At 41.1% G+C, this 13,471-nt stretch overlaps 1 protein-coding gene across 1 annotated transcript; it reads left to right on the top strand.

Moving 5' to 3' along the window:
- Positions 1-4,854: 4,854 nt before the first annotated feature.
- Positions 4,855-13,164, top strand: LOC120061338 (protein Wnt-7a-like). The gene is made up of 4 exons (XM_039011086.1): positions 4,855-5,191; positions 5,872-6,098; positions 9,493-9,764; positions 12,643-13,164. The coding sequence occupies exons 1-4, from the start codon at positions 5,121-5,123 to the stop codon at positions 13,123-13,125; spliced, it is 1,053 nt and encodes a 350-aa protein (XP_038867014.1). The 5' UTR covers positions 4,855-5,120; the 3' UTR covers positions 13,126-13,164.
- Positions 13,165-13,471: the final 307 nt, after the last annotated feature.

Here is a 13,471-nt window from a genome sequence, read left to right as displayed (position 1 = left end):
TGGCTTTAACCAAGCCAAAAGAAGAGGATGGGGACGGAACATTATTGGCCACCGTGCCATTGTGAATGTCCCTGGACAGCGTGGAGGGAATATCACCATGTGCGCAGCCGTTAGCCAGCAAGGCGTCCTCCATCACCATGCCAACCTTGGTCCCTACAACACCGCCCTTCTCATCACATTCCTGGACACACTACATGGCATCCTCATTCCAGTCGAGCAGTGGGGTGGATCAGAGCAGCTCAGGTATGTTGTCATCTGGGACAACGTGAGTTTCCACCGGGCTGATCTGGTCCGCAACTGGTTCATCGAACACCCACAATTTATTGTTCTATACCTCCCACCATGTTCTCCATTCCTAAACGCAATTGAATAGTTTTTTCTGCATAGCGATGGAAGGTGTATGACCGCCATCCCCTCGCACGCATGCCTCTTCTCCAGGCAATGGAGGATGTATGTGGTGAAGTTGATGTGGTGGCTGGATCCGTCACTCCAGAAGATTCTTTCCCTGCTGTTTAGCCAGGGAGAACATGGCTTGTGATGTAGATGAGGTGCTGTGGCCAGACCAAAATAGGAGGCAGGATGCAGCCTAATGTCTTTTTCCTTACATTTTGCATGTGTTTTTGTCTTTTTGTGTTTAGAGTTTTGAAAGATTGAGCCACTTTCATTTTTCTTTTTTACAGAAAACCCTTTATCTTCCTGAATGTTTTTCCTGGTTTTCTCCTGTTGGGCATGGAAAGTGTTCCATACAAAACACAAGTGTTCAGAAATACTGCATTTTGGAAGTAAATGACAATGTTTTTGTTACTGTATTGCATTTGTGTGTGTTTATTTATGTATATCTGAGTAGGTATACATTACTGTAACAATATTTTACAGCCGGCTACAGTGTAACGCTGAAAATGCAAAAGGCATAAACCTACTGATGGGATATGCATCAGTGTGTTGTTGGTTGGTAGACAGATCTATTCATATGTGTCATTTTGATGCACAAAAAAAATATTTTGGAAAGAGAGAAAACAGTTTTGAATGCAGTGTTTGCTTTTGCTAGAGATTTGCTAGAGTTTTGCATTTTGTGGTTTTGTGTTTTGGGAAAATGGGGCAAAGATTCAGAAAACGTGTGTAAACAATTGTGGAAAACTTTCTCATCCATAAACAGTCAAGTGCAAATACGGTTTAGCAGCGCAAAGCAGCAGGATGTTGGGCATTGTTATTAGGAAGGATGTCTACCATTTATTGATCGCTAAAATAATGATTATGATCACACTTCATAAATGTAAATATTATAGGGAGACCTATACATTTTGCAGCCAAGCATGAGTTATCAGTGTAGCCTATTATCGTCTAGACACGGTGTTGAAATATCGTCACGCCTACAATAAAAACCTCCAGGCTTCCATCATGAGTCAATTCAATTTGAGAAAAAAAAAAAAGAATTACAGAGGGCAGTTTGGAAAAAAGAATCCTGTGTGAATCGTCCTCTAGTTAACATTAGCCTTCTACCTCTAACTACATATTGAACTTCCATCCTCTCAGGCCAGGGGCACAACAATGTATGAATAAATGCTTGGATCAGAATCGCCATTATAATCATTGGCCAGTACAGAGAATTAAATCAAACCAAATCCCTACCTCCATCCATGGCTAATTTAGGATAGGGCGGCAACAAGGTCATACTCGTTTGGACTTGACAGTATCAAATAGATGGCCTACACGTAGAGTGACAGGGGCGCTGTTTCACTCGCTCGGATGCTTTCTCCTGTGAGATACATTCAGCCTCTTGCGAATTTAAGGAAAATTATGAAACACCGAGAGACGTAAGATGAAAATAAAAACATAAAATACTTACTTTTTTGGGGAAGCCTGGCTTCGCTTGGCGTCCATGAATATACGCCACTGACTTTACCGAACATCTTTACTGAACTTTAGACATATGAGTTACCACCCCCGGTCTCAGGGATGGTTAACTTCGGAAATTCCTTTGGTCTCTATTACATTTACATTTAAGTCATTTAGCAGACGCTCTTATCCAGAGCTACTTACAAATTGGTGCATTCACCTTATGATATCCAGTGGAACAACCACTTTACAATAGTGCATCTAACTCTTTAAGGGGGGGGGGGGGGGTTAGAAGGATTACTTTATCCTATCCTAGGTATTCCTTGAAGAGGTGGGGTTTCAGGTGTCTCCGGAAGGTGGTGATTGACTCCGCTGACCTGGCGTCGTGAGGGAGTTTGTTCCACCATTGGGGTGCCAGAGCAGCGAACAGTTTTGACTGGGCTGAGCGGGAACTGTACTTCCTCAGAGGTAGGGAGGCGAGCAGGCCAGAGGTGGATGAACGCAGTGCCCTTGTTTGGGTGTAGGGCCTGATCAGAGCCTGAAGGTACGGAGGTGCCGTTCCCCTCACAGCTCCGTAGGCAAGCACCATGGTCTTGTAGCGGATGCGAGCTTCAACTGGAAGCCAGTGGAGAGAGCGGAGGAGCGGGGTGACTATTGAGTTAGGTAAATCAGCTTTTAGGTTTCTTGCACCTTATTTGTGGAACAATCTTCAAAATGTTCTTAAATTTGATATTTTGGTGCCTCTAGTGCAATTCAGAAAGGTGATTGAGGACCTTATTACTGATGAATGTGTTTTTTTTTTTATGACCATGTTGTTCTTTTTGCTTGCATTTTGTATTTATATTGATGTGTGTTTTTTCTGTAATTAATGTAATTCAGGGCTCATCTGTAAAAGAGATCTTGGTCTCAGTATGACTCCCTGATAAATTAAAGGTTAAATTAAAATGAGATGGTGTGTATGAGCATCCATTAAATTTGTGTTTTGGGAGTCGAGCAAGAGTTGACTCCTATGACTCCAACCACAGGAGTTGGAGTTGAGCAAGAGTCGACTCCAATCACAAATCCAAATCCTGGAGTCGTGCACCACTAACTGTACCAGCTTTTTTTGTTTCACCTGGCTGCTGTTTCCCGATCTTTTGAAAACATCAATTGAAGCTTGAAAGGAATGTGAGATGCAGTAAAGGAATGCAGTACTGAGACAGAGGGCTCGTAGTGAGGACGACTGGCTACTACTCTGAACTGTGTGTGGTGAGCTTTCTGGTGGCCAGAGCTGCTGAGGCATCACACAAGGGGGTGCCATACTTTGTGAAGGAGAAGGTTCAGTAGCTACACAACTGTTTATTTGTTTTTTGAGCTTTTGAAGTGCTTTGAGATTATGAAAAGTGCTATAGAAATGTATTACAGAGTGTTGCTGCCCTTCCCTTCCAGAAGGATGTCTGAGGTCTTGCCCTCAAATACCAACAATTTCTCCACCTGCTCAACTGAAGTGGGAGGAAATGTGTGGCAGTTAGACCAAAAAGCCATTAAAAACACAACCATGAAAATGAGTACAACTGACAAAATGACACTTGGGGACAAGCTTGTTAAAGTAACAGGTTACGAGAATCTAAATAAATTAAGATATTAAACGTCTCAACTCGACACTTTACCCTGGATCTCTGACTTGTATCTAGTATTTTTAATGCTGATGTCGAACATAGAGAAAACCAATTAGTGGCAAAAAAAATCCAAATAGGGCTGCCTGTGTAAATGCAGCCTTATTGAAATAGCCTAAATTGGCAATTCCATGTTAACAGAGTGACACTGAGATTCGGATTTTTCACTTTAAAATGTACATCAAACAAAAAACAATGATTGCAAAGTTAAACAAACCACACAACTATATGCAGAAGGACCACTTTTAACAATTTCCAGTGAAACTTTGACAAAAACACATTTACTTGAAGAACAGTGCAGATGCAAAGTTTGGAAAGAGAATAAGGGCACAAACAGCACAAACCATCATTATGTTACTAAACTTTGCATCCGAGTACTCCGTTATCGTGGAATTGCCCAAATCTATCAACAGATATATTACAAATGAATAATAGCATTATGTTTCAAAGTAAAGCAACCGCTTGACAAAAGAGCAACAATATGTGGAACGTTATTCTGAAACAGATAGAGAATAGGCTATATTCAAAACTTGAATTTTTACTTATGCTTCTGAGAGTTTATTGTGACTCTCTTAGTTACTTTACAGACACTTGATGCTCGGATTAAATAATTTTCTGGAAAAAACGACAATCTTAAATCAGACAATTTTTATTTTTACAGATGTGCTGTATTGCTGGCTGTCAAATATAATTTCAGCGAATCTTTATTCAGTTTTCAACGCTACCTATCTTAATTCGTCTGCAGATGGCGCTATTATAAATGGTAACACTTATCCAAAACAGAGACGCAAGGATGCGCCGGACGTATGTGATGAAGGAAGGAGCTGTCACAGGTAAGCAAGTTATGTACAAATTGTGCCAACATGGTACATATAAAGGTGACCATTTGTTGACATGTTTTAATTCAAAGTAGGTTATGTGGACAATTTATTAAGTGAGTGCAATGAAAATGTATGCATGCAATTTAATTTGAGATGAGTTCGGCAGTTCGAGTTGGGCTATGTTTATTTTTGAAGTATAAAGGAAAGATAACATACATAGACACAGTTTTTTTTTGACGCTACAGAAATCAAAGTAGTGGCCTATTTAATGATAATCATACGCCATTAGTGAAAATAATATATTCTCATTATCAACGCACAAGATGTACAACCATCACTATCCACTGCGTGTGTGCTTTCATTTATTAGACAGGTAAAAGGCTTACTGAGTAGGTGAACTGACACAACTGGAATAGTTGTGGAGAGATTCAGCCCAGGCAGGATTCCACAGTAGGGCCCTATGTCTTCTCTGAACACGCCCCGGATATATGAGCCAGATATATAGATCATGCGGGTAGCAAATTAACTGTGAGAAGGAGATAATCACACTACAATACTTTCTCATCCTTAGTTTTACCTGTGACACCCTCGCAATGACAAGCCGGCGCAGCAAAGGGGACACTTAAGGGGAATTTACGGAAATCATTACAGCTAGGAAACTATATCAAATAATTGAGAGTAACTATTGGGGATATTCGTTGGTATCGACTTGGAGTAACTTTGGATACTTGGACAGTGACTATCGGAGAATATCTATCTATTCATCATTTTCGCTTACACATTGCATGAAACTGAGAGTGGAAGCACCATGAGTCGGAAAACTAGACGCTGGATTTTTCGGGTTTTGCTTTGCCTTGGGATTGTCTATTTGAAAATCGGGTGAGTTTGATTCTCATAGGCATGTTCATCTCACATTGTTATGTTCCTAAATATCAGAATATAAAACATAAAGAGTATAGACTATAACAGAACGTTTCGGATGTCATTTTGTCATTTTGTTCCACAGGCTACGTTTCTATAAATTAAACTTTCTTTCAATTATTGTAATTATCCAGCTACATAAACTATGTTCATTGTTCATTTGACATTGGCCCGTGAACAATGCAAGGTTTCTGAGAGTTTGTTTAATTATTCTGTTCCAAAAAGTCTATCGAGTTGATGGAAAATCTGAGTTTTTACAATTAGAAACCACATGACGAAGTTTATTCCGATCTCTTGGCCCATACAAATCAAATACATTAAGTTTATAAATTAGGCTACAGAATGCTTCAGTTTAGTCCTTTCTATTTTGAAACACACTTGTAGATTACTCAAAGACAGGTTCATTGAGTTTAAGGGAATATGTCTCGTATTTCTACAAACCAATAACCTCAAGAGGCAAGGAAAACATTAAGTCTGTGCTTTTAAATTGTATGAATGTATAAACCTATTTCATATTATAAACATGTAATAAAGCTTTAATATACACGGTTGTATCTAGGAGTTTGAAAACCATGTTGTCCATATAGCAATATCTGGCAGTCACTTTAATTCCATGTCTAACTCTTGTACCCTCACAGTGTTTTTTCATCCGTGGTCGCGCTAGGTGCGAGTATAATCTGTAACAAGATTCCCGGGTTGGCTCCCCGACAGCGGATAATCTGCCAGAGTCGCCCCGATGCCATTATTGTCATCGGAGAGGGAGCCCAAATGGGGATCAACGAGTGTCAGTTTCAATTCAAAAATGGGCGCTGGAACTGCTCTGCGCTTGGAGAGAGAACGGTCTTCGGAAAAGAGTTGAAAGTGGGTATGTTGCAAATCAATTCAAGTTTGGTTAGAGTATTTTTAAATGTCATTTTATTACTGAAAATTTCCCCAATTGTATAATATATGTAGGTTAGCTTTCGCATTGTGCGTCAAGAGCGCACAGTGCCGCATGCAGCCAAATGTCCCGTATCCTTTTGAGAACCTGGCATAGCCTATATATTCAAATGATATTTGACACAAATCGTTTGTTGCTTTTCTGAATATTATCTACGGACTCATAGGTGCTAATATATTTCCCCTTTTTAATGTCACCAGTGCGTATACATTCCTGTCTTTAGGCTATATATACTTGCATTATGTGTGCGTCGATAACATGGACACACTTTAGAGAAAGGGTATTGCGTGTCCATTTGAGAGCAACATGCTGAGGCAATTACAATATGTTGACTGAGAGATTTAAAAACGTTTCCCATAGGCTATACACTAGAAGTATCAACAGGCAACTTAATTGTAACAGCATACACATTTTCCCAATAACCTAAATTATCATGGTTAGGTTGAAGCTGTGTCATTTACTTCCTATCTCTAAAGTCTAACACTGGTCTTACAAGAGAGAGCCAGAGTGAGAGAAAGGAGAGGAACTGAACAAGTCCAAAAGGTATCAGAAGCCAGCACAGTAACAAAGCTCTTGTGAACATTGACAGCCTGTCTTTTCAGTGCAGCGTAGTCTCCTGAGACACATATTCACTGGTCTTTATCTTTCTCTATCACTGGGTGCTGTGGCTCTCACAGTAAAGACCACAATCTTACCACGGGTATAAGTTACAGTGGAGAGAAAGTACAGAGAAATAAAGTCCTAAAATACTGAACTGAACATACACAGGGGAATAATGAAAGACAGGAAAGGTTCAAATGAAGTACTGAAGCTACCTGGTCAGGCAATAGCATCGATGAATGTATTGGATGTATTTGGGGACACAGGGATGGCCTACAGTAGATGCAGGCTGAACTTGTTCAATAAGAACTTTTCCATGTTGTGCCTATCAAACATGCCCTGGAGTTGTCTGAAGGACTTCTTGGAGTATGCTCCTGTGCATAATATTGCACAAAGTCACAGATACTCTGGATAACAGAGCAGCTGATGTTGATCCCAATGTGATCAGATATTCAGCAGATGGTGAATCTGTGGCAACCACCAGATTGTTGCATATTCAGGGTGCAACTAGAATGTAGTCTAGGATCTTATCCTATCCCAACCTGGAGTTGGGCTCTTCAACAGAGTCGCACACAACACATGTAACTAATAGCATTGTAATAGAAAACTGTTGGTGTTTAAACCATCAATGACAAGTAGCTACACTCTTAGAAAAATGGGTTCCAAAAGGGTTCTTTGGCTGTCCCCATAGGAGAACCCTTTTTGTTTCCATGTAGAACCCTTTCTACAGAGAACCCAAAAGAGTTCTACCTGGAACCAAAAGTGTACGTGTACCAAAAAGGGTTCTTCAGAGGGTTCTCCTATGGGGACAGCTGAAGAACCCATTAAGGTTCTAGATAGCACCTTTTTTAAAGAGTGTAGACTACAGTATAGCTACTTGTCATCTTCTGATCTCTTATTTCCCTTCATACAATGTATTACTATAAATCCACAACTAGTGCGTTCAATAGCAGTTCGCAATATTATTGGTTGGTTGGCACTATGAAAAGGTCTTTGCTATCTACAGCTGTTGGTGTGAAAGGCATAATCCTCTCCTGCTGTTCAAGTGAAAACGGTGGTCTTTCACAATATGTTTTCTTCATGAATGAGTGGTTTAAGACATTGAAGAGTTTGGCATGGACAACCATGCAAAATAGATTGGTTTCACTGATCAGATTAGTGGTTAGAAATGAATGCCATTGTTGATGTCTAGCGTGAGTGGGGTGGAGCTTGCATGCTCTCACTTGTGGCCTAGGAAAGGCAGCCTAGGGTTTTTTTGTTTGCAGGGGTGCAAGGTGCATCTAATGTTTTTAGTATTTCAGTAGTTTTTCAGTAGTATTGTGTGCGTTGCGTATCAACCAACATGAATACTGAAATAACATTTTATTAGACTTTTTAAAAATAGACTTTTCTACATATAACTTGGTGCAATAAGAGTATTCATATTCAACACTTCAAAGCATTGCTTCCGTTGCTTTTAGGTCTTTCCACTCAGGTCTCATGACAAAGTACTAAATAATTCCTACCCTCCTTTGTTTTGAACCAATGATCTGGGGAAAAATGAACAGCGGAGCAGCCAGAACTGACTGACTTTATGCTGGCACACCTTCTTTTTTTGGCTCGGGGCCAATCGAATCTATAAAAACGTCCACATAATTGATGCCTCAATATGAGTTTTTTTTCCAATGGCAAGGGCACAGATCCAAGATGTTTATCAAGAACAGGGCAGCAGCACCTAGTGAATCTGTGTTCACCAGAAAGTACCGAGGATGGTATCATGTTTGTTTTGAGGAAATGTCAACTGGAGGAGTTTGTTTACATAGATATGATGGATATTGCCATCAGTAGCTTATTGTTTGTATATACTCTAGCTACATAACTTCAGATGCAGATATTTCACTCTCTATGCATGCACACAGAGAATTCATGTTTGGTTAATAATAAGATTGATATCTGCGACTCATTTGTTTGCATCAGGAAATAATGTTAAACTAAACTAACTCATTGGAAAATTACACAAGTATGCACTTGTACATTAAAGCTTGGTATTAAAGCTTGGTATAAGCCAGTTTCCCTGTTCCCTATTTACTTATCATCTTAAGACCTTGAAATACATGCTGTGACTAAAATATTTTTGCAAGAAGCTCTCTCTTTAATTCATGACAGGTTAACCTTAAACTATTTGCCGATAATTCAAACACCCCAGTGTGCGTAAATGATTTGTTAGTCGGACCTTGGGGAGATAACCTCTGGATCAAGATCCACCCTGCAAGAATACACAGAGCGTACCAGGCTCTGATCGGATCAATAGCTCTTCCTTCTCCAAAGCCCTCTCATTCATACTGCTTTATTGACTTGGAAGTTCACAGCCATTTTGGTTAAAAGGCAGGCCAGTTTCCGGATTACTGTAGTCATTGAGTGGTCGTGAGTGAGACTGACAAAGAGTTTGATATGAGCACTCACACTTCATGGTTAATCTGCTTTCAAATTGCTATTTTTCAACATACAGTATACAGTATATTTTATATACACCATTTAGACGGAAGTATGTAATGAAAATTCAGATTTCCTCCCTTATCCCTGTTCTATTTATCAAGTGGTGAAACATACAGCTGTAGCACCATAAATAGATGCATTATTCCTGATATCAGATATCTCCCAGATATCACACTCATTCATCATTAAAATTATGAACTGCAAGTCAGTAAAATACTCAAGTTCCTCCTATGTTCTCTCCTAGGCAGTAAAGAGGCTGCGTTCACCTATGCCATCATTGCGGCCGGAGTTGCCCACGCCATCACTGCAGCCTGTACGCAGGGAAACCTGAGTGACTGCAGCTGTGATACGGAGAAGCAGGGTTTCTACAGTAAAGGCCAGGGCTGGAAGTGGGGAGGCTGTTCAGCAGACATCAGCTACGGCCTGGGCTTCTCGAAGGTGTTCGTTGATGCCAGGGAGGTCAAACAGAACGCCAGGTCTCTCATGAACCTGCATAACAACGAGGTGGGACGCAAGGTACGTGACCACCCACTCCAAAACTTGTTTCTTTCTCCATAGGGAAGGCTCTTACAAATGTGCTATCTTAATTTGAACAGTTTCTCAATGCAGTAAAATATTCCTGCAGCAACAGGAAATGTTAATCATTATGTGGATTTTAATTAATGGACATTTCTGTAGGGGTTGATACATTTTCTGTTAGGGCAAATCAAGTCTGAAATGTTTACGTGGAAATTATGAGCCTTTTTAAATCCCAAATATACTACAAGTTTACATTTCCTGCTGTGCAGGAAAATCCTCTGAAACAAATTAAGATAGCACATCTGTAGATGGAAGGCTCCATGCATTTTCAAACAGAAAGCCAGATCTCTGATGAACCTTCACATCAACGAGGTGGGATGCAAGGTACATGACTACACCACTCCATTTCCTGTTTCTCTCTCCATAGGGAAGGATCTTAGATGGAAGGCAGCATGTATTTTCCATGGTAAAAATGTCATCCCAGCAAACCGAAACTGGATCCCAGAATATTTAATTAGGTGATGTAGGACCATTCTCCAAAAAACATTTCAATACAACAAAATCTGAGGGTAGTTCACTCAAAAAACAACAACGTTTTTTGTGGTATGAAAACATCAGACAAACATAGATTTTTCGGAACAATCTCAGTAATCTCTTATAATTTCTTTACTGTAATCAGGAACTAGTTTCTTGAAGATAAAATATGCTGTAGTTTACCCAAACTGGTACAGAGAAGACTTGAAAGTAAAGACCGAATCTAAATCTGAGACCGAAGTGTTGGTTAACGACATGGCCTTCCGAATGTAGGCTAGACCTCAGTAACCATGGCTGTTGTGATTTAGTAGTCTCCACCATGCTCAGAAGCGGGTGGACCTTGCCAAGGATCTGGGCATTGGGGCCAAGATTAAACAGGCAGTGAAATAAATGGAAGCTTTTAGGGGGGGGAAGAGCAGTTTAAGTGGCAGAGTTTGATTACGACCCAGATCTCTGGGCTGAAAACAAATTGACACTGTACACTAGAGTGCTCCCTATGCTCTGCACTTTTGGGAGAAGATACAGTTACTTCAGGTTTATCACAATACCTAAATTCCTTGGATTGTCTGATATTGCAGAGTCAAGCACTTATTGTGTGTGATAGTCTTGTGCCACAGGTTTCTATGTGATACTTATTGTCCATAACCTCTCCTAACATCGTAGAATCATATCTACTGTATCACCATGTCTCTTGGGAGCGGTTACCTGCCTAATGAAGACTTTAAAGCAACTTATGTGAGTCACCTGCTGTTTTGTATGGCTTGTAGTCTGTCAATGACTAACACTGTGGCAAATCCCTAGAAACAACCAAGATGGATCAAGGACTAGGGACTGTTCACATTCTCAGATCAAGGCTCCTGTGCATCCATGGCTGCAGCAAATAATAGATCAGCCCTGAGACTCCAGCAAGTCTGCAAGTCAAAGAAGAAGCGGAATAATTGTGCCAAACAACTTGGGCGAGGCTCCTTAGCAGTACACTGGAGTTAGTGAAGAGGAAAGAAGCACCTCTCCCTCCAGAGTCAAGCCTTACCCCTCTCTCTCTCTCTTCTTTCTGTGCCACAGAGGCCTGATTCAAACCACCAACACGTACCCAGACAGACTGAAAAGCCTTCACTCACACATTGTGCTCAACAGCTCACTGTTGCCTTTCTGTGTGGGGCCTGAATTCATCCCGCTTATCTAGACAGCTAAATTGCCTCTCACAGTGAGACGGGCTACACTAGTGGATTCAGATCAGTTGGGCTTTTTCTTTTTTCCTTCTCCTTGGTAATAAATGGCCTCTCTGTTTTGATAGTTATCCCCCCTCCTTTATTTATGCTAATCAAAGCAGTGACACTGAGCAGGAGCGCGGTTCACAGCCCCCAGGTCCAATACGACCAGACAAAGCCTGTCACAAGTGTTGGTCACAGGGCTACTGATGGATTAGGAACTGGGAAGCCAAGTGTTGTCTGGTATACCACGGAGGCCTAACTGCAAAGGCCGTTGTTTCTCCGCACTTTCATGCATTTGTATACATTTCCAGTAAAAGGCACTAAAATACAATCTGTTTTATTGATTCTAGAATTTGTGGACATGGAAAATCAATATGCATTGTTCTTATGCAACATAATTAAAGGTTTTTCACTTGTCATTGATTGCGGGAACTCTCCAAATCTCTATCTATTTTAGCATGTAGATAGTAGATACCAAACAAACTCCCCATACAATTTAGTTCAAGGAATTGGGACAAGTACATTAGTGTAGCTATATTGTTGGCTGTGCCTTTTCAGGTTGAGATAGCAGACACTTGTAATAGTCATCGGAGCAGGCTTTAACAGTAATCCACATCATTCAGCAGCTTGTCCATTCACTCCTACACACAAGGAGACTGTAACCTGATCCAGAATTATGGCTCCTGTGTACAGTCTGAATAAAGCTACTGTTTTCTAAAGGGCTGTTGTATTCACAAGTAGCTAGTTACTGATCTAATGCTGCACTGTGCACACAATGTTACCCACTTCCTTGACTTTTACATACCTGAGTCTCAGAGTATGTCACTGTGCTATGTTGCTATTTTCAGCAATCAAACTATGTAGGCCTGTAATTTACTTCAACATCCACTGACTCTTGGGCCTGCACAGAATGTTTTGATTTCAGAGGATCATGTTATTATGACAATAAACATGGAACCCTTGGGGCCATTATCGTGCAGTATAAGTGCATTATAAACATAATAGTATGGTATGTTTGCAGATGCTTTTCTTTTTCAATTACCTACTTTTATAAATAGTGATAGAAGCTTCAGCAGATGGTTTGCAAGGCCTGTAAAGGTAACCTCTCTCCTGGTTGTTTGTGTGTCTAGATCCTGGAGAAGAACATGCATCTGGAATGCAAGTGTCATGGTGTTTCGGGCTCCTGCACCACTAAAACCTGCTGGACTAAACTTCCCAAGTTTCGCGAGCTCGGCTACATTCTCAAAGAGAAGTATGCCCATGCTGTGCACGTGGAACCGGTCAAAGCCAGCCGCAACAAGCGGCCCAAATTCCTCAAGATCAAGAAGCCCTACTCCTACCGGAAGCCCATGGACACAGACCTTGTGTTCATTGAGAAGTCCCCTAACTACTGCGAGGCGGACCCGGTGACAGGCAGTATGGGGACGCAGGGCCGGATGTGTAATAAGACTGTTACGCAGCAGATCAGCGGCTGTGACCTGATGTGCTGTGGACGAGGGTACAACACACACCAGTACTCCCGCGTGTGGCAGTGCAACTGCAAGTTCCTGTGGTGCTGCTACGTCAAATGCAACACCTGCAGCGAGAGGACAGAGGTGTACACCTGCAAATGACAGTATTTATTGGACCGTCGTGTGTGTGTGTGTGTGTGTGTGTGTGTGTGTGTGTGTGTGTGTGTGTGTGTGTGTGTGTGTGTGTGTGTGTGTGTGTGTGTGTGTGTGTGTGTGTGTGTGTGTGTGTGTGTGTGTGTGTGTGTGTGTGTATATGTGTGTGTGTGTATATGTGTGTGTGTGTGTGTGTGCATAATGGAAACTTTTTTAGGTAATGGATCATTGCTGTTTTTGCAGCAGTACTGCAGCAGCAGTAGACATAAGCAGAAGATGGAACAACAGCGAATTTGTCTGCACACAATGCTCCTTCTTCCCTCTCATTGGACATATACTGAGATGCCTGCAACAG

The sequence above is a fragment of the Salvelinus namaycush genome, chromosome 16, assembly GCF_016432855.1.
Source record: "Salvelinus namaycush isolate Seneca chromosome 16, SaNama_1.0, whole genome shotgun sequence".
NCBI lineage: Eukaryota > Metazoa > Chordata > Actinopteri > Salmoniformes > Salmonidae > Salvelinus > Salvelinus namaycush.
Note: the sequence above shows the minus strand (reverse complement) of the source record. Positions and strands in the feature narration are given on the sequence as shown.